Consider the following 20,203-nt stretch of genomic DNA (forward strand, 5'->3'; position numbering starts at 1 on the left):
TAACTTTATATGTAGCTTATCTGAAATATAATTACAAACATTTGATATCTGATTGTGTTTTAACATTAAGAACTTTTAAAACTGCTGCTGTTCAGGTTGCTGATGTGATGTTTTTCTCTTTTCTGTTCACTTGTGCTCTATCAGGCAACATGAAGAAGCGCCTGTTGATGCCTAGCAGGGGTAAGACCTTGAAGCTGCGCTCAGCTTATGCTAGGAGAGTGATTTTTAGTTTCATCTGCTGGCTTGTCTGTGCTTTGTGGCTAATGAGTCTGTGTGCACCTTCTGTGTTGATGTCTAAGTGTTCCTTGGGTAACCACTTTCACCCATGGTTATGCTGCTCACCTTTCAGGCTTTTCACGTGCAGGCGACAAGTCGTACAACCCTACTGAAGACACGAAATTCTGTGTTCAGAATTGATTACTAATTCCTCCAGTTGACAGAGCAGTCTTCTAGCAGTTCTGTGAAACTGCTGGCAGCTGTGATGGTTGGTTTGAAAATAGCTGTTGTTTCACTGTCTTTCAAGAAAACAAAGTTTCGTGGATCTTGAACTACTTCGAATTCACTTTGACCAAAAGAAATAGAAGATAGTATTTACATCAAGTCTCAGTGTCTCTGTATTTTCCACTGAGAGTGGACAGTCTCACTGGTGAGAGACTCTCTGCATGTTCTCTGCTGGCAGTAGAAAACTATTTTCCAAATTTCCACTGGTTAAAAATTAATCTGTTCTGAGTACTGAATAGACCTCAGAAGCTTTCATTTGTGATAATGCAGGAAATGCACACATGATGTCACTTTACCAACTTCAATGGAACAAACCCATTTTGAATAGTTAGGCTAAACAAGTGTCATTGTGAGACAGGCAAACACAAAAACTTAAGCTTACCTGTTCCCATGAACTGGCCAACACTGCATGCCCTGATGTTGAGCTTCGTGATTAATGGCTGAGGCAGTGGATGGTTACCAATATTTACATGCATGCATATGTGAGTGCATGTGGAGAATACAACAGTGAGGACAGTGGTGGTTCTACTGTCTGGCTGTCTTTGGGAATTTATGCCTTGATACAACGTTGCTGAGTTTTCATGTGCTTTGTAACTTGTCTTTTGGGAAGAATAACAAAGCCCTGCTGCCTTGGTCAGTTTTGCTTCCTTGGAAGCTTTGTCCAGTAATGAGGGATGTAGATGAAGAGTAGGTCACTGAATTTCCACAGCTCCCAGTGACTACCTGCTTATGGGCATGGCAGCTGCTCCTGCTAAATGTCCTCCTCAGCACAGGGACTGCTGAGTCGCTCAGCAGATGATGCACTTGTGAAGCTCAGAGATGTTGTGACCCAAAGGAGGGAAGTAGAAGAACAGATCCTTCTCTCAGGAAGGCTCTCTCTGCACTGAGCACTGGACTTAATAATCCAAGATGATTCTCTGGAAATTGAGGTTTTTTATTTTAGTGTTCCAAGATACAGAACACTGCTCGTATATGTATTTGATTAGATACATTTCAGTCATAACTGTTGCTGAAGCAGTTTGCAAAAAGATTTTGGAGGAGTGCCTGTTCAGGCTCCTCAGAGTACGTGTTCCTCTGAAGCAGATGTGTGTAGCTGTGCAGGAGATCTCCCTGAGCACCTGCTGCTTTACCTGCTCAATCTGTTCTCAGCCAGCCACTGAAATACTTGTCTCTGTAACTGCTTGGTAGCAGAATACAGTTCAGTCCCAAAATCTGTTTACCTGCTGAGGGAGTGAGTGTTAACTGAATATTTTTGTGAGCAGTTCAGCTTAAACTTGTTGGTTGATATTTATTTGTGAATGTAGAATGTTTGCCATGCTGCAATTTTGACATCTGAAATACTTCCTGACCCTGGGTTGCTGGAAGCTTTGCCAAGACAGGGAAGGAAGGGAACCACTTGCAAAGAAACAAAGTTTAAAGAACTTGGATCGAGATCTGCTGGGCACAGAGAAACAGGTGGTGGAAGTTTGGTGGATCTCTGTCTGTCCTGTTCCCATTTTGTGTGTTAGTGCCCCTTAGCACAGGTTCCCAGTTGCCTTGCCTGTGAGCTGGTAGGCCTTGCTGGCTGGTGAGCATGGCTAACACTGGTTTCCTGTGCCGTGCAAGAAGTGGGATCATGGTGCAGAGAATGGAGCCATATAGGCTTACTGATCTGGGAGGGCTGTTGGCAGGAGGGAGAGGAAGAGCCTGAGTTGAAACTGTTCAAAAGAAGTGGCAAATGGCAGTGAGAGTAATGAAGCCTTTTGACCGGAATTTAGGAGCCAGCGAGTGAGTTAGTATAAAAGGATAGAAATAAACCCATCTATCCAGAATTTTGGATTATAGCTGACCTAAAGTAGAAGGAAATGATTAATGAGGGGTAAACTGAATTGGTAGAACCGATCAGATTCTGCATTTACATGGGTCCTATAGATACTATGGGAAACTGTGGGGGTTTCTGTGTTGTTTTTTATGTTTCTCCTCTCCCCTTAGTGATACACAGTGACATACTGGCTTAGGTCACTGTAGAAGTGTACTGAAAAGAAAAGCTGGTGTTCCAACAACTGCACAGAGGCTGAACATACTATTTCTGCACAAATTTAGGTGCAGGAAGACACTCTGTCCACCTATGTTGAAATAGTTTTCAAGGAGATGTTAACCTACTGCAATGTTGTATGGGTTATCCAGGTTTTTCCTCTGCTTCCTGCTGCTGTGCTGTGTTGTTGGCACCTGCAAGACACCTTACAGTTTGGACAGGTCACCGTGTCAAAGTCTCTGACAGGTGACAGTGGACAGCTGTTGTGGTGGGCTTTAGCTGAAGTCTCTTTGCTGGTGATAAAAGCCTTTTGGTGCTGGGCTATTACTTCCAAAATCAGAGGAGAAGTATGTACACTGTCAGTTATGGCTGGTTGCTGAGCTGATGGCATGTGATGAGTTTGTAAGGCTTCCTCATGGCCAGGTTGTAAAGCAATATATAATCAAGAGATTTATTTGCAGGAAATAAGCCAAGTAGCAGCTTGTATTTTTGCTAAGTGTAAATCATTAAGATCCATGTTTATGCATGGTAATTGCTGAATTTTAAGGAGTACTTCAGGTTTTTCCTTTGGAATTTTGTTGTTTAATTGCTTGTTTTTTTCTCTTGCTACTGTAACTCCAGCTAAGTAATTTTAACTTTTCTTTTTCTGACTCATCTCTGCTTAACCCTTGAGACCTTAACTTTTTCAAGCTTTAAATATGATTTGTCTGGCCGGGCATCTTGAGTTTTGACTGGTGCCTGAATTCCAAGGGCAGGAAAATATTCTTAGTCTCATCTCCTCACTACCTCCACTCTATTTTATAAGAAGGGTGTAGTCCTTTCATCTATTTTGTTTTCCTCCTCTTTAAATCATCTTGGAGGCATCATTAGGCATACAGTGCCCTTCCCAGCTCTCCTTCAACATTAGATTAGCATGGACAAATTGCTGCAGGATCCTATTTTTGGAGCATGAAAAGTACAAGGAGTCTCCTAAGCTGTCAAATACAGTAAGATTTAAAAAAATTACCAGTTTATTGCTTTTTCACTAATGTTCTGGAGCTTGACTCACAATCTTCGCCATGAAACTTCCTCTAGAGAGATAGAGAGGATGTTTTATGTTCTGGAACCTGTTTACTTGATTCCTTACACCTATCCAGTGTGGGATCCATGTGGTACTTGTCTATGCAAATTCCTGCTGGGGGAAGGGAGGGAGCATTGTTAGATTTTTATTTTTCTCCCCTCTCTTTTATACCATGTTAGCTTTCATGTAATCAAATTTGTTTTTCAGGGTCATCACATGCACTCTAGAATTGGCAGAAAGAGGGAGGACACGAATGAGTAGCTGGAATAAAGGGAAGGCTTTTCCCAGCAACAAACTTGCATTGATACCATGGTAGTGGATCGAATGCTGAAAATTGGAGAGGGTTTATAGAAGAGCTGTGAAAACGGTGAAGGGACTGGAAAACACACTGTATAATGGAAAATGCTTTTACCAAAGTGGAAGTTGTAGATGTTTGTCTCTGCTGACAGGAGCAGCAGAAGTATAATAATAGAGGGCTTTTTGTCTAGCTGGGAATCTAATAATGAGCTGCAGTAGCCAGAAGGTACAGTAGAAAAATTTTGGCTGGAAACAAGCTGCAGATTTTCGAGCGAGGTTAATTAACTGTTGGAATACCTTGCTTCTGCTGCTGGGGATTTCTAAACCCAAATGGAATGTCAATCCAATTTAACGTATTCTGGTTCATTGTCTCTCACCTCCTTTTTGGGAAACGTGAATGAACTTCTAGAAATTGAAGCATTCATCAGCCTAGCATGGCTTTAGTTCAGTTATCAAGAGATGAGCATGACAGTGGAAAAACTGTTCTTGAGCAAAACCAGCTATTGAAGTGGGAAAGTAGGGAAGTTCTGTAACATCAGCTATGTGGGGGACCAGAATTATCTCAGAGGTTTTTTTTCCAGCTGACTTAGACCTTGCAGAAAATGCATCAAAATTCTGCCTTTATCAGCAGTGGCCCCAGTTGTCCTTCCAAAGTTGAGGAGGGTGTATTGGTCCTTTAGTGAAAAGTGCGATACAGGGGGTATGGGGGAAAAGTCCTGGCCTTAGCTGTTGATATCCAAACCACAGTAATGTTGACTCCTGACAAGAGAGAAAATGTTCAGTGTTTTTTAATGGAATGACTGTTTCTTGCCAACAGCAGCACAGCTGGGAAGAATGGCAAGTTGCTTGTAAAGCTTGTGCCTGTGCAACTTCCTTGCTTTAGATTATTTGACAAAAGTACTGATTATTTTTGAGAATTTTACTTAGGATTTTGTATTCAGATGTTAGGTGAAATTTTTTTCACTTGCCTTCAGTTTAACCATGATACTGTGTTTAGTTTCTTTTGGTGTTATGGATAAAGATCTGAAAATTAAATCAGCAGATGGGCATCATGCTCTATGGATCAGCTACTAAAAACCATTTTATCTAGGAGCAATGGGATGGAGGAAGATGCAGATGTTGATTGAGTGAGAGGCGAGTGCATATCCCAAGGCAGTGGTAGAGAGCAGGTGTAATTAATGTGAGAGGAAATGAATGTATAACAGTGCAAGGGCAGAATTGCAAATTCCGAGATAGTACAAAGCCTGAATTTGTAATTGAGTGGAATCTACCTGTGTGACACATATCATTCATATATATATATTCACACACACACACATATATGTATATGATGTATAATGCTCCTAAATCTAAGAATAGTGAATAATTCAGTGCTTTCTAGTTTACATAGCTTGGATCAGCAAATCCTAAAGCAGTGAGATGTGCGTGGTTTTGTTGCCTCTTTTAAACCACTTATTGTGTTACAGCCAGGCAGGATATATATGATGCTCTTTTTCTAATGCAAGTGGATAGTATTGATTGGCTCAACCGTGAGACAGGTGGCAGCTCTCCATTCTCAACATCCTTGTCCAAGGGTAGCTGCTGACTTCTTGGAGTTGGCTGTCACTATCCAGAAAGTATTAGCAGGGTCCTTGAAGTACTTGTAGCAGGAGGTACAGCTTTGCATGAAGAGACACATCTGTGCGGCACAGTGGTTACAGTAAATTAGTGAGACCTGTTAGACCAAGCATTGTAGGAAATGCTGTCCAAATCCAATGAAGTTAATGTGCAGGGGTTAGTGGAAAGAGGTGGGTAACAGACCAATACTTACTCATTCAAAATTAAAGCCACTCTTTGCAAAATCTCTCATTTGGAGTTACTGTGTGTTTGATGTTGTCTTGGGTTTATCTGTGCAACAGAGAACTGTGATCACTTCTGCGTTTCTTTACAACCAAACCAGTCTGTATATCTCTATTTGTTGCATGGGGCTGGGCTGTATTCTGAACTACGTCAATCTTTCTCTTTTTTTAACCTTAAATCTTTTTTTTCCTTTTCCTTTGCCAATCTTGGTAGGAACTTACTTAGGTAAGTAAATTGCAAATTTAACATTGTTTTATGTGCAACAGAATTTGAAGGAAATGTTAGTCTAGGTGGTGTTTGGTACAATTTATGTTCTGTTCTGCTTGTTGCACTTGCATTCCTGAAAGTTTGTAGCCTCTGATTGTTAGAAGGTGGACACTCAATCTGCTCACAGCAATAACACACTCTTGGTAGTTATAAGAAAGGGAGGGGTGCTAAAGTGTTCTTCCAAGCTTGCAAAAAGTGTATGTGTGTATATGTCAACAAACTGAGACTGCCTCAAGTGAACCAGTAACCTGGAATTGAAATCCTTGTTCATCAAGCCTCATTCATGCATGAATTTTTATTTTTTTTTTCTAACTTGCTCACAAATATGATACTGTTGATGTTTTTGTTACTGCTGGGAAGGATGGAATCCCAGGAGGAGGATTCCTTTTGGAAAAGGAAAATGCGTATAAAGAGTGTATGGATTTTTGAAAGGAATGTATTTTAGTGAAGTAAAGTTGCTGGTTGTGAAAGTGTACATGAAATTCTCTACATTCACTGTGACTGGAGATGCACTTATGAATCTTGCTGCATATTGCATGCTCTGCATGATACTTCTCGTTGGTAAACAGAAGGTAAAAAACAAAATGCCATCTGACTAATTGCTTGATGAAGACCTATATTTTTGTGTGTGGTAGGTACTCTGAAGACTGAAGTTAGTAACTTTGTATAAATATAAATTTAACTCCAGGTTGTGTCCAGTGGCTGGAAGCTGGGCTACTCTTCCTCCTTGGTAATTGGGTCGGTTTTGTACAGACTTGTGTCGAACTATGAAATGGACTGTAAATATCCAGCAGCAGTGTTGTATGTTCAGACATGGAAAAGCACTGGAAGGTTTCTACCCAAGCAGAAAATTGTCCATGCTTCAGCTTCTTGAAGCTTGCTGTAGTAACTTCATGGGAACATCCCTGCACTCCAGCCTGTGTTGGGCATGCTGCTGAGGGTTTAGGCTCTTCCACTTCTCAAAATGGCAGTTGTGTATTGTGTGGTGTTGGCAAAAAAGCAGGCACAAACTGAGCAGTGGGAGTGATTTTTGTATGCTGCCGCTGAGATGCTGAGGTCCTCTCTCTAGAGTCACAGGGGATGGGACTGGATCAGCAAAGAGCATGCTTAGTGTCAGGCTGCCAGTGGGAACCAGATGTGCTGGTTTGCTTTCCATTGGGAAATTAGATTCCACCACTCCACTCGATGTTATTGGGTGCCACCTATCCCCTGCTCCCTCAGTATGCTCTTGGGGTAGTGCTCTAGTTGCTGATGGAAGTTTAGGTATTCTCTCATTCAGAATTTTTATTTTAAACAAATCTGAAAGCATGAGATTCAAATGGAGTGAGAGTGTTAGAAAAGGAACGGGTTGGTTGACTGAGAGGTAGTTTCCCAGTAATAACAGACTTGTGTTGCTGTTTGTGGTAGTCCTTCCCCACCTATGCTTTCTTAGGTGAAAGTATATTCATCTGCAGCTTTGATACTTCAAGAAGAAAGGATCAGTAGGGCATAGTAACCTGCTGGACTGGTTTTCAGCCAAAATCTCTATGATTGTGCTTATGCTTGAGGAACAGTTCTGAGGTCTTTGGCACTAAGTTGTGGGGAGGGAAAGCCTGCTCTGAGGGTGTCAGCTAATCTCTGTACAGGGATTAGGTGTTTTATTACCATTTCAGTAACAATGTAGAATCATCTGTGGCAAAGGACATTTATGATTCTCTGCAGCTATACCTTCAATTTGTCTTCATTTTTTCCTCTGGTACTTCCTCTTTATTTCAGAGACTGGCAGGAGGAATTGGATGTCAGGAGATTTTCTAGGGCCTTGAGTTCTTTTCAATGCTGTGGAAAAAAACCTCAAACATTTAATCTGGAGTTTTCAGAGTATATTTCAATTTCTTTGGCTGCAAAAGAGTGGAAGACCTACTTACAGGCATGACTGTAGACCTTTACACTTTGTGGTTTTAAAGGTTTGGTCAATCCTAAAAGCTCCTTTTGTTGTTTGTGTATTTCTGTGTCATTTGGAGGAGGTCAGTGTTGTTTCTGATGTGGAGCTGTGTAAATTCAAGCAGTTGGACCTTAGATTATCATTTTAGCCCCCCAAATGATCTTCTGATGTGGATAAAGTGAGGTTTGCCTCAAAACTTTCTGCCCCATGGCTTCTCTAGACATTCCACCATAAAATAAAGTTGGACAGTTTTTTTTCTTGGAGAGGAGCTGCCAAAACTGTTGTATTCTGCTGCTGATTTAAATTCCTATGTTGTCTTATTTTTAACCTGCTTGTGGATGCATGTGTGTGAGACATCTCTCTCTCAAACCTTGATCTGTGAAAATGGAGCAGGCACGTGGGGCAGGTCTGAGTCTGAGATGGTGAGTTACCTGTCTGTACCCTGCTCACCCAGAGACAGAGGATTGGTTTAGTTTGTAGAGGTGTCTGCATCTCACAGACTTCATCTCTTGCACAGAAGCCACCAAAAACTTTTGGGTGAGAATCCATTGTTTCCAGTACAGATGCATCCTGTTGACTTGCCAGCTGTTCTGCAATGGGTTACAGATGTTGTGCTGTCTCTCTGCATCTCTTTGGTGCATAAAAGTTGCTCATTTAACAGCAGTGCTTTGGCTTCATATACTTTTACTGTAATTTTTTTTTAATTGCCAAGTGAATAAGATCTTTTTAGTGCCTGTTTTCATTCTCTCAGACTTCAGTTATTGAAGTGTGACTAAAGGGAAAATTCACGGATTAATTCACTAAGATTAACATGCTAATTGATACCTTACTGCTGTGATACCAAGAGTATAAATTCTATTGAAACTGTAGCTTTGTTTTGTGTCCTATTTTACTGGAGCAAAAAGTGGTCATGGGCAGCTTTATGCTAGAAATGGGAGATTGGGAGCGAGGTGTGTACCTGTTGTTAGCACTGCTTCTCTGCTGTTTGAGGGCTCTGAAGCTTTGGGGCTCAGAGCAAGCAGCACTTCTGCTTAGCCTTTGCTCATTTTGCATCTGTCACTTCTCCCCATGGAATATTCTGGGTTAATTGTGGTGCTTAGGAATAGCACTGTTTACTGTCTGTCATACATCCAGCAATAGTCATCGCAGCAGCCACATATCAGCTGCTTCTGTAGCCCAGTGGTTTTTGGCATCAGGGATGGTCTTCATGCAAGAAAAGAACTGATCTGGTCTGCAGTTAAAACAAAATGTGTGGCTTCAGTCCAGGGACTAGCATCAGTTGATTTACATCTCTCAGAGCTCCTGTGAATGGAGAAAACATTATCTTTCAGTTATGGAAGGGGGAAATAAAAGACGAGTGCTGGAGCTTAGCTCTTAAGCTGACAGATTCTGGTTGCATCCTGCTGGCTGTGCTGTTTCCCAGCATCCGTGGAGCTCTTTGTCCATCCATCTCAAACGGCTGCTCACAGCTGTGTTTTGGATGCAATTGCTGCTCCCATGTAAAAAGGAATGATTATCTGGCGCCTGCATTGCCTTTGTCAACATCCAAAGGTTGCTATTGGTCTTTTAACTTGGTGCCTGGTACATCTGTCCTACAGATTTGGTGGAAATCTTTTTGGCAATTACTTCTTCTTCTCCGTGGATACTTAAACACAAAAATGCTGCAAAAACTGAAACCATGTGTCTTCTCATTTAGGGTAGCTGACAGCATACAGCTACACAGAATGCAAAATACACTTGATATAAACTGTCGGTTTTAATGTGGTGTCACGATACTCAGTGCTCAGAAAATGTCCCCTGTTCCGCCTTCCTCCCTCCTGATACATTGCTGTGGCCTGTGTTTCCTGTCATACCTGATGCAAATACAGTATGTTTGGTTTTACAAAGGAGAACCTCAGGGGACCTGTTGGAATACGGACCATGAGCTGTGAAAGTTCATTTTTGCTGGTTTCTTTGAAAAGTTTTGCTTTCTCATCACAGCTTAACTCACTGGCAGTGGGAAGGTTCAAGCTGGGAAGCTTGCTGTGAATGTGAATGCAGAATTCATAGTGGTACCTTCTGCAGCCAGTGACAGCATTTGCTGATGCCTGTCCTGTAGTACCTGTTGGATTTGATGTACTGACGTGTTGTTTCTCAGCCAGAAGGGGATGAGAAAGGTGGTTTGGTGCACGGATGTTAATGAAATGCTGTTTCCTGAGAGCATGCATCTTAGAAAACCAAATGGTGCCATGCCATGCTGCCTTACAGCAACACATCCTTCTCCTAAACCCCCAGACCTTTGCTTGTCCTGCAGGGACTGTCTGCAAAGTGCAGTCCAGTGCAAGCACTGTGGCAGCGTGATGGGGCACCTGATAGTGCAGCGAAGCACCTTGTCAGACCAGGCTGTTGTGCTCGGTGCTGTAGGGCGCTGTTTGTGTTGCTGGGGAAGGGCTTTGTGTGGTAGCTGGAGTCGCTGTGCTCTGTGACTGATGGAGCTACGCCTGTGGAAGTATTTACTTGTGGTAGGTTCAGCAGATATGCTCTGTTTGCTAACAGCTTGTAGCTGACGTCTGAGCCGAGGGGTTCCCAGGGGACCCAAGGAGGATGGAAAGATTCTTGTTTGTTGCTGTCTTGACAGTGAATAATGCCTTCCACCTTCTCCTCCTTGACGTCAGTAAATTCCTCAAAGTAAAAACAGAACGTCAGATTTTTCCCAAGACTTGCAGAAAACCTTGGATCCGAAAGAGGAGGTGTACTTTTAGTGGTAGTTTGAAGAAGGTGAGAGTAAACGGAGAAAAGACTGGGCAAATGGAACGTGTTTGTAACTTGGGGCCTCTGCTCTTCAAACCATGTTGTTAAGGAAGCTCTTTTCTCAGTCACTTTTCTAGGATGGGAGAAGTTAGTTCAGTAGACAGCTCTAGTCTTAGCAAAACAACACAGTTGCAATCATAGCTGCGTGTGTTTTGATTTTGTACTTTTTTCTGTCTTGGAAAAGCAATGGTCTTACCAGCTCTATTCTCTTTCCTGTTTGTTAGGTCTGCCTAACCACGGACAAACCAGACAAATGGTAAGAGAATGTTCATTTAACCAAAACAGGGAAAAGAAGAATTATTAACCCGTGCTAGATAGAACACCCCATTAAACCGTAGTGCTCACTTCCACCTTTGCTGTTTGCAGCTGGTCACATTTCCCAATTAACCGAAAAGTTAAAAAAAAAAAGAATTTATTTTGGGGCATATGAAACATCCAATTGGTTAAATACATTTTAAACCTCAAATCTATCTACCTGTTTATCTACAAATGAGATCCTGTTTTGAATGGCACATTTTGTTTCTGCTCATGCAGAAACTGAGTGGCTGTTTACAGCAAAGTTTTGGGATGTGTTTCTAGGTGGAATGTGTTTCCCTGCAGGAGAAAGGTTTAAATGATGGAAGGTTTGTTTGGAAAACAGGGATTTTCGTTTGTTTTTTTTTTTTTAGGAAGTTGGTGTGCAAGTTGTCTGCTGAGAATGCTTGTATTTTATGTTCCTTTTTTTTGTTGTTTTTTGAGTAAAAATTATTCCTACCCTTTCACCTATTGTGCTGAGTTTAATAAAGGACAGAAGCAAATAGCCAGTCTCAGTGATGTCTCTGGCAAAATGCTTTCTCATGAAATTCACCCCAGCGTGAAGGGGCCAGTGCAAAGGCTGTGTATCCCCTTTGGCCCTTACATGTGGATTATGGGAGACAACTTCAAGCATATTTCCCCCCCACCCCCCAAATGATCTTCTGATGTTGATAAAGTGAGGTTTGCCTCATTAGCTGAACTGCCACAATGCCCTGGTGTCAGCAGAGTCCCTGTGACACAGGTTAGTCAGCAGCAGGTGTGACTGGTGGTCACTGAACAGCAATCACGGGCATTATTAAATCTGACAATGTTCTGGCATAGTGTGTAGAGTCCTGAGGGGAGGCTACAACTTGAGCATGCCAGGCTGCTTGTAATAACAGAGTATTCCTTCAGTTTGTTCCTTGATCCGAAGTGGTAAATTGTATTCCTCCGTGAATTCAGCTTAATTTTGTGTCACTGAGGAGACTGGCTACTTGTTTGTGTCTGCTGAATAAACCAACTCAGAGCAGTGGGAGAAATCTGTGATGACCTAATAACTTTTTAGGTGTTTTAGAGTGAAACCTCCAGAACTGTCTTGATTTCTGGTTGCCTGATAAAATGTGCTACTGAATGAAAAATAAAAGGTCTGCATTTCAGGATGTATCACTTGAAATAGATTTCACTGTGCAGGTAGAGAAAAGGCAACCTGGAAGCACAGGGGTGCCCTTTCTAGGTATTTTCAAGAACGTTTTCCAGGGTTGCTCTCCTGTGTATGTTGCACATGTGGAAAAAATATCCTTTGCAACTTCAACAAAAGGATTTTCTTGGAGAAGCCTGGTGGAGGGGAAAAAAAAAAAGCCATCAGAAAAGCTTTTATTTGAAACCTTTTGCTTAACAAATGCCAAATCTAAAAGCAATTGTTGAAGTATTTCAGTGGTCTGCTGTGGTGCCAAAGTTGTCTTGTTTCACACGGAGCTGGGCAACTAAGAAATTAAACTGTTATTGTACTCGTATGCAACAGTTTTAAATAGGTTAGGATTTTAAAAGGTGGGGTTTTGTTTGTTTAGCTCTAAAGCCCTGATGTTCTACAGGAAGCAGATCTTGCTAGAGCAGTTGATTAAGGCTGGTCAAAAAAAAGTCATCTATCATTTTTTATTTTCTCCTCAGATAAAAAATGAAATAGATGCAGGGTTTTGTTGGGTTTTTTCCCTTGGTTGTCAGACTGAAGTCTTCCCTTTGTAAGTCAAGGTGTTATAATTTGGTTGAGCTTTTGCAATGACCTGATACTTAAGGATTTGAACACCTCATGTCCCCACTGTTCCTTCTGGGGTGGATCTCCCAGCGCAGACATCTCTGACTTACATGCTCAGTTTCCCATTCCTTGGGCAGAAGGGGAAGCCTTGGTGCATCTGGGGAGATGGTCTGACCTCGAATGAATTAAATTTATACCAGGATGTTTTCTGACCAGCTTTAATTTATTCATATCAAATTTTCTGGGCCTTCATTTTGCATCTTTCCCAACTGTTCAGTGTTAGTGATTTCAGTGGGATTTCTCAATGTGCTAATCAGCAGGAAGAGGGGCAGCAGAACTGGACTTCAATGATCAAGGACAACTGCATTTGAGAAGCTTAACACTTTGCTCCCTTTCATCTGCACCTCTCTTAATAACAGTTCATGTTTTTCCAGTTGAGTCAAAGAGGGGTTACTGTGGGTCTGGAAAATGATGCCTGTGTTCATTCGCAAAGCAAAAGTTTTGTTATGGGAAATCTGTGGTGCTCAGTACTAAAAGGATTTTATTATTAAAGCTGCTAGATTTGTTTTCAACAACATATTTAATTCTATACTATCCTCACTAAATATTAACCTCCCTAGAACAAAAAGGATATGGGTAAGTTTAGTACCGCAGAATAACTGTAAATACTGATTTTTGTGTTTGATTTGCTCGGTAGCTAGATTTCCTTCCCTGAAATCAGTAGAGTTGCTCTAGATTTATGGTAGTAGCTGAAATCTTAATTCTTATGCTCAATCTTTTGAACTTGATGTCATCTTTCAGACACAAGCAACAGAATATTGGTAATGCCTGCCATTTTATTATTTGTCCTGTCGCTGGAATATTGCTGTCCTATTGCATATTGAAGGTGCCTAACTTGTACTGCTTTGAACAATTGCTTATATGTGAATTCTGTGTTCACTTCTGGGCCAGAGGGGAAGTATTTATCATAAACTCTCAACAAGTTATACGAAAACTTTAATTCTCTTTTCCTTTGAGTGCTTTTCACATGTTGCTGCAGGTTTGTTGCAGTCCATAACTGTACGTTTTTATGTATCATGTTAGGGACCAAGCCGAAACTTGCTGCTCAATGGGAAATCATACCCAACAAAAGTCCGATTAATTCGTGGTGGATCCATGCCTCCAGTGAAAAGGAGGAGGATGAACTGGATTGATGCACCAGATGATGTTTTTTACATGGCCACTGAAGAAACCAGGTAGGAAACATGGTCTTTCAGAGGATTTAAGGGGAGGCCTTTTGGTTTGTGGGTGCTGCAGCTGATGTTGTGGTTAGGCAGGGATCTTGTCAGCAGATCTGTTGCTACAAACTGAAGGCAGAGACCACTGCCAGTGTTGAGGTGAGTAAAGGCTGGGAAATACCTCATCATGCACTTGCATTCCAGAGAGAGCAGATTCTTCTTTTTCCAGAGGAGTTACTGTAAGAGATGGGCACAAAGGGGAGGAAGACTGGGGTGAGAAGTTCACCTGGTTCAGACCCATCACTTCCCTTGGAGGTCCCCCTGCAGTGGGACAGGATTGGGGCCCCCTGGCTCACAGGTGATGCTGTGGAGCAGAGCCTCCTATACACAGAGCTCTGCGTGCCCTCTTGCATGTTGAACTCTCCTGTATTACCTCTCAGAACACCTTCTCGTGTGTCTGGGTACTGAAATCTGCAAGTGACAGAGGGTTTCTGTGGGCTGAGTTGACTCATTTCTTTGGTGGTTTATATTTGCCACCACTAGTGGTTAGATTTAGCCCTGCAGTGTCCTCCTTTGATGGTACTGCTTCTACTAGTCCCTCTTGTTGGTCCGCCCACAGGATAAAAATAGCAAAAGAAACTCCTTGTGTGAGTTTCACTTTAAACTCTGTTTACAGACTGCTGGCAGAGTGGTAGAAGCTATGTGGCCTGATCCCTAATGCAAATGCTTTGTGTGTATGTTCCCAGTATTATTATTACTAGGAAGGGAGGGAGAGTTGCTCCTGGGTGTGGTGAGAAGGCTTGTGTGGTTTCCTCCCAAGAACTTGATGTCTCTCTCCTGGGTGACCTTGAAGAAGGTCAGAGCAAAGCTGCAGCCCTGCTTTCCAGCCCTTTCTGAGAGCAGAGGTGCCATATGGCTTCTGTCATGGTCTGAAGCCTGGAGTTATCAACACTTGCAATATCAGTGCCCCAACAGCAGAGAAGCACTTATCTTTCTCTCCAGCTTCTTGCAGAGATGGACCTGGGAATTACTGGATGTCTGAGCCCTTACAAGTGACTGAGGAGGTCAGGAGTTTTGAGTGCTTTGTCTCTTCTGGTACTACTAATTTGGCACTACTCTGAGTATTGATTTGTTCAGCATGAAGTGAATAGTCAGTCTTGATATCCCCAACCTCCATCTTAGCCTGCAAAGCATGTCAAGTGTCTGTGGGCCTAGTACCAACAATGGGCTTCATAGACAAGCTGAGACTGGTAACGCTGGAGCTACTGACACTGATCTATTGGATTATCAGATTTCAGGGCAGGAAGCACCCTGTAAGAACTCAGAAGAAACATGAAATAAATTTCCCTCTCAGACTTGACCCTATGGACACCTCTAATGCAACTGTGCATTTCACACCAGCTCATATCTTGACCATGTCTTTCCCTTCTTTCTGTGCCTGCAAGATGCTGTGAAAGAAAGCAGAGGGGTTCCATATATGATTGAAAATTAAGTGAGAAAAGTATTTAATTTTCAGGGGAAGCAGTTTCCTTATTCCTGTTGTCATCTTGCTTTGATAAAGAGGTACTGGAACCCTGTTTCAGACCTGCAGCTCTGGCAAATTCACATGCCATTGTAGATGCAGGCTGTATGGTCTCTAATTCACTCCTTAGATGCTCAAGGCTTATTTCATAATCCTACTTCTACAAAACACTTCTTGACATCTTCATCATCCAACTCACATGAAATACTGCAGGTGTGTGGTAGCAGTGTGTCAGTACAAGGTCCTGCCCTCTGACCTGTACAGAACAGTGAGAATATTCATCAAGTGTGATGTTGGTCATGACAACAATTTACTGTAAAGACTCAGAATCATTTGCTCACACAGAACCACTGACTGACACAGGAAAGATGAGTCCCACAGCAACCAGCGCATCTCTAATGAAAATCGTAGTTCAGTGATAAACATCAGCTCAGTAAGATCTTATCTCTTCTATTTAAAAATAGAGAAAGAAAAGAAAAAAAAAGTCTTCTTTGTCTGACAGCCTTGCTGCTTAGCTGACTGGTGAGTGGTGAAAGGAGATTTTTGGCAGCCTGTTAAAGAGCAGGGAAGCCTGAGCACTGTAGCATTGTCAGCGGCACGGGTTTTCTGTCGGGCATTTCACCTCTAACTTTTCCCTGAACCATCTGCTGCATTCCAGTGTCAAGAATGTAAGACTTGTTTGTGAGCTCTGAAACAATTTGAGCTTTGTGTTGGCTCCGTAGCAATCAATCTAGCTGCAATATCTGCATATCATCCTCCAGCTGAGGGTCAGGCTGTGTTCTCAGTCACAGAAAGTAGGTTTTTCTGAAGTTTTACATGCTCCCTCCTCCCCTTTTTGTGTAGCACTGTTGAGAACGGTGCTGGAAAACTGGATGGCTCTGAGGGAGTAGTTTGAAAAGCTGGTCGAATGAAAGGAGTAAGTCTCTGCATTCAAGCCTCACAGTAAGAAACTTGGCATTTATAACTTATGCAAGCGGAGGCAGCGAGTGACCTGATCAGAATCTAGAACTGCTGCAAGATGTGTTTCAGATGGTGGCATGGCTAAGGAAGCACATGGGGGTGCTGCAAGGAGCTCTGCTGGCTAAAAGGAGATCAAATGCGGCCAAAAAAGTCTTGGAAAAATCGTTACATCAAGGTTTTATTTTTTTTCTCCCCCACCATCACTTTGCCACCTTGTTCTCTCCTCTTCCTGTGGCCTTTCAACTTCAGAGAAGAGAGAAAGAGGGACACTGGGCAAACAAAAGACATGTCCGCATGGGTGTAAGTTCTGTGCAGCAACTTGTCTTGTTCAGTGGGCAAAAAAAACAAGTGAAGAGATGACCAAATCTGACAAGAGCCGATTCAAAATCTTCAGCTGGATTTGATGATTTGTCAGTTGTCATGATGCTAAGGGTAAGTTTTAGAGGAGAGAAGGACCACTTTCTTCAGCAACCATCGTATCTCAAAGACAGAAATCATAACACAGTGATAGGCATCAGCTCAGTAAGAATGTATCTCTTCCACTGACAAATAAACCAAACCAACCAACCAAAAAAACCTCAACAATCAACAAAAGGGGGTTTTGGTCCCAGCAATGTTCACTAACCAGATTTGGGGGATGGATGGCTGAGATGTGGACTGTAAAGCCCTTCCCCTCAGGTCTCATGCTAAGCCAAAAACTTGTTCCATCAGGAGCCTGCAAGGGAAGGCAGTGCTGCCTTATCAGACCCTCCCTGTTGCCCCAGTTCCTCAGCTCAAGGCTGTGCATAGTGGGTACTGGTGCACTACTCTTGTGAATATTTATTACTTTCCTCTCTAATCTCTATATGCCTTTGACCACTACAACATCCTCTGTAAAAGAATTCCTCATTCTCATTACACAGTAATGAGAATGTTGCAGGTATTTTGGTTTTGATGGGGTTTTTTTTAGGATACTTCCTTTACGTCTAAGCCTGGTATTGACAAAAAGAAACAAGCAGTCATTCAGTATTGTCCCTGTCTAACTTATTTTGGTAATTTTAAAACTTTGGTATATCCTCTCCCTTTTCTCTGTCTCTGTTGCTTTCTCTCCATGTGGAAAACTGCTTCCTGCATCTGATAAGACTTGCTGCCAGTCTTGTAACATATAGGGAAATCCTTAACAAGTGCAAGATATGAATATTGCCCATTTTTGGGTTGGGCATACATAGTGTGGAAGAAATAAGAAGAGGGGACTCCCTATTAGTGTTCCCAGTGTGAGGGAAAGGCTCCAATACTGGTTCACTGGTTAGAGGCTGTCACGGAGCATCCCTGCACAGCTCAGCCTTGAGGCACAGCTCCGTGTTGTGCTGTGGGTTTCCAGGAGCTGTGAGCTCCTGCTTGGGGCTGAGGAGCGGCAGAGTGCTCTGCATTAGCAGGTGGGGAGTGACCAGCATTGCCAGAAGAGGTTTGGTTGTAACTTGGCTTTATAAATTCACACAAAGCTGCCTCCAGCATGTCCGACTGCTGAAAATAAATTCAAAATAAATCAGTGGTATAGAAATGGACTATCCCGACCATTTCACGTTATATTCACAGCAGTAGACCCTGGTGCTACAAGGCTGGACCAGAATGTCTTCTGCTCTGAGGGGGAAGGATTCTGGAACAGAGAATGCAATTTCCTCATCATTGGGGGGTTTATAAATCAGAAAACCTAAGTTTCCCAGGGAAGACGTTGCAAAAAGAACCAGAGTCAGCCCACCCCGTTAGCGAGCAGCCCCTGCATGTGTAGGCCTGATTTCCCTTGGAGAAAGGGAGAAACCTATGCTGCCTTAGCATCCAGTCTCTGTAATCCCTTCCTTTCTTCCTTACTGTCTGCAGGAAAATCCGCAAGCTGCTTTCCTCCTCCGAAGCCAAGCGAGCCGCCAGACGCCCTTACAAGCCTATTATCCTCCGGCCCATCCAGACAGTGCAGCTCCGCCAGCCCATGAATGATGAACCCATAATCATCGAGGATTAACACACGCTGAGCAGCTCCGCACGGCGGTGGATCTGCCCGACAGAATCTCTCCTCCAGTATCTACTTGAGTTTCTATGGCTCAGCATTGAACTAACTGTCGAAGAGAGGGAACTTTTGAGGAACTGTTTTGCATCTTTTAAACCCTTAAAAGGAACTCAGCCCTGCTCTGAGCCTCTGACCACAGACTGCTCTCTCTCTATCTCTCTCTGTCTTTCTCTCTCACGCTCTTTCTTTTTTTTTCTTTTTCTTTTTTTTTTTTTTTTAATTTTTGGTAGCCTCTTTTCCCTTTTGCTTCTACCCCTTTTGTAGACAGGGGGAGGGAAAGTAAGTTTAACTTATTAAGAGAATGTGGACTAGTACTTTTTAGCTTTGTTTCCTCTTCTGATGTACGAAGAGCTAGAACCCTTCATTTTGTGACTGAGCTCTCATTGCTAAGCCATTTTTACGAGGCTGTGTTGTAAGATTTTTCTTTTCCTTTTTTTTTTTTAATTTTGTGGACGGTGCCATTTTTTTATTTCATTTATATTATTTCTTTTGTAGATAAATTTCCAACCTTTAACTGCTATTTGAAAATAGGAGCTGAAAGCCAGCCCCAGGTTCAGCCAGTTTTCTTTGGTCCTGTCCCTTCTGTTTTTTGGATCATTTTGCACAGCCAGTTGTGCTCATGCACGAGACAGAACCAACTCAGGCTGAGAAAGGAGTGAGCTAAGAACTGAAGAACCTTGCAGAACATTACACTAACGTTGTGTGCAGTGGAGGCCAGGCTACCAGAATTAGGTGTCCTTACTGTAGTTGCTCCCCGGGAGATGTGGCCCGTGGCATTTCTCCCAGTAACCAGCAGTTTGTGTGCTGCCTTCTCTATGACACCTGGAATCCTACGTGCTGTCAGGCCACCGAGAGCCAGCAGTAGGCCCAGCAAGTGTAATGAGTTGCTTTGCTCTGGCTCCAAGAGTCAAGTACACCAATGCCCAGGGACATTTTGCTTAGAACTCTGAACCTGTTTGTGCATCAGTGCTTTTGGACACGTTTCCCAGGATGAGACCTGGTTTCTCTTTAATTGCATTACTGTATGTTTCCCGTTTTGAAGGGACTTTAAATTACAGATGGCTTTTCATTTGAACACATTGTGTCTGAAATTAAGTGGTTTTTTCCCCCTTGACATTTCTTGTGTTTGAGGTTTCTTGCATCTCTTGAACTTCTTATGTATTTGCAAGTCTGTATCATTTCTTTTTCATATGTCTTCTCATGGCAGTGCATTTGCTGAATGCCCTGCTTGGTTTTGAAAGGATGTAAACTATCATTTGCAACTTGTGCTGATCTGTACATGTACCTGCCTCAAGCAGACACAGCATGTAATAACCCCCAAGTCATTCCATATGTGTCAGCGGTGAGATGAGCCAAAGTTGTATTTGGGTTATCACAGTCCAACCGTGATTCTGTGCAACTCTGCTAACCTGCCAGGTTAGACGGAAAGGAATCCCCACAAAATGAAAACAATTCAGTTAACTTTACTTAATAAACCTGGAAAGTGAGCTTTTGTGAAACATCTGCTTTTTGTCTCTTGTGAAATAGCCGCCGCAGCTCGGGGGCCGTCTGCCTGGTGCACGCACCTCTGCACCTTCCCTCCCACCCTGGAGCCGTGTTCTGCTCTCCAGTGTTTGTGCATCCCTGTGCCACTGGTGCTGTTATGTTGTACTGGGCAAGAGTCACTCACAGTTTGATTCCCCTCATGTGCAGTTCAAACATTTCCAGCGGTTCAAGCTCCCTCCTCAGCATCTCCCTCCCTCCTCCTC

At 42.7% G+C, this 20,203-nt stretch overlaps 1 protein-coding gene across 4 annotated transcripts in view; it reads left to right on the top strand.

The window, feature by feature from the left end:
- Positions 1–19,954, top strand: part of MTA1 (metastasis associated 1) — a 76,181-nt gene extending 56,227 nt beyond the window's left edge. The window contains exons 17-21 of one of the 4 annotated variants that reach the window (XM_027694632.1): positions 145–180; positions 5,925–5,936; positions 10,914–10,945; positions 13,799–13,950; positions 18,272–19,954. In XM_027694632.1, coding sequence (XP_027550433.1) covers positions 145–180; positions 5,925–5,936; positions 10,914–10,945; positions 13,799–13,950; positions 18,272–18,410 — 371 coding nt within the window. In that variant the 3' untranslated portion in view covers positions 18,411–19,954. The remainder of the gene's footprint in view (positions 1–144; positions 181–5,924; positions 5,937–10,913; positions 10,946–13,798; positions 13,951–18,271) is intronic. The other 3 variants (XM_027694633.1, XM_027694636.1, XM_027694634.1) reach the window with 3 other exon arrangements.
- The last annotated feature ends 249 nt before the right edge of the window (positions 19,955–20,203 follow it).

The sequence above is a fragment of the Neopelma chrysocephalum genome, unplaced genomic scaffold (genome assembly GCF_003984885.1).
Source record: "Neopelma chrysocephalum unplaced genomic scaffold, ASM398488v2 Primary Assembly neopelma1_98, whole genome shotgun sequence".
NCBI lineage: Eukaryota > Metazoa > Chordata > Aves > Passeriformes > Pipridae > Neopelma > Neopelma chrysocephalum.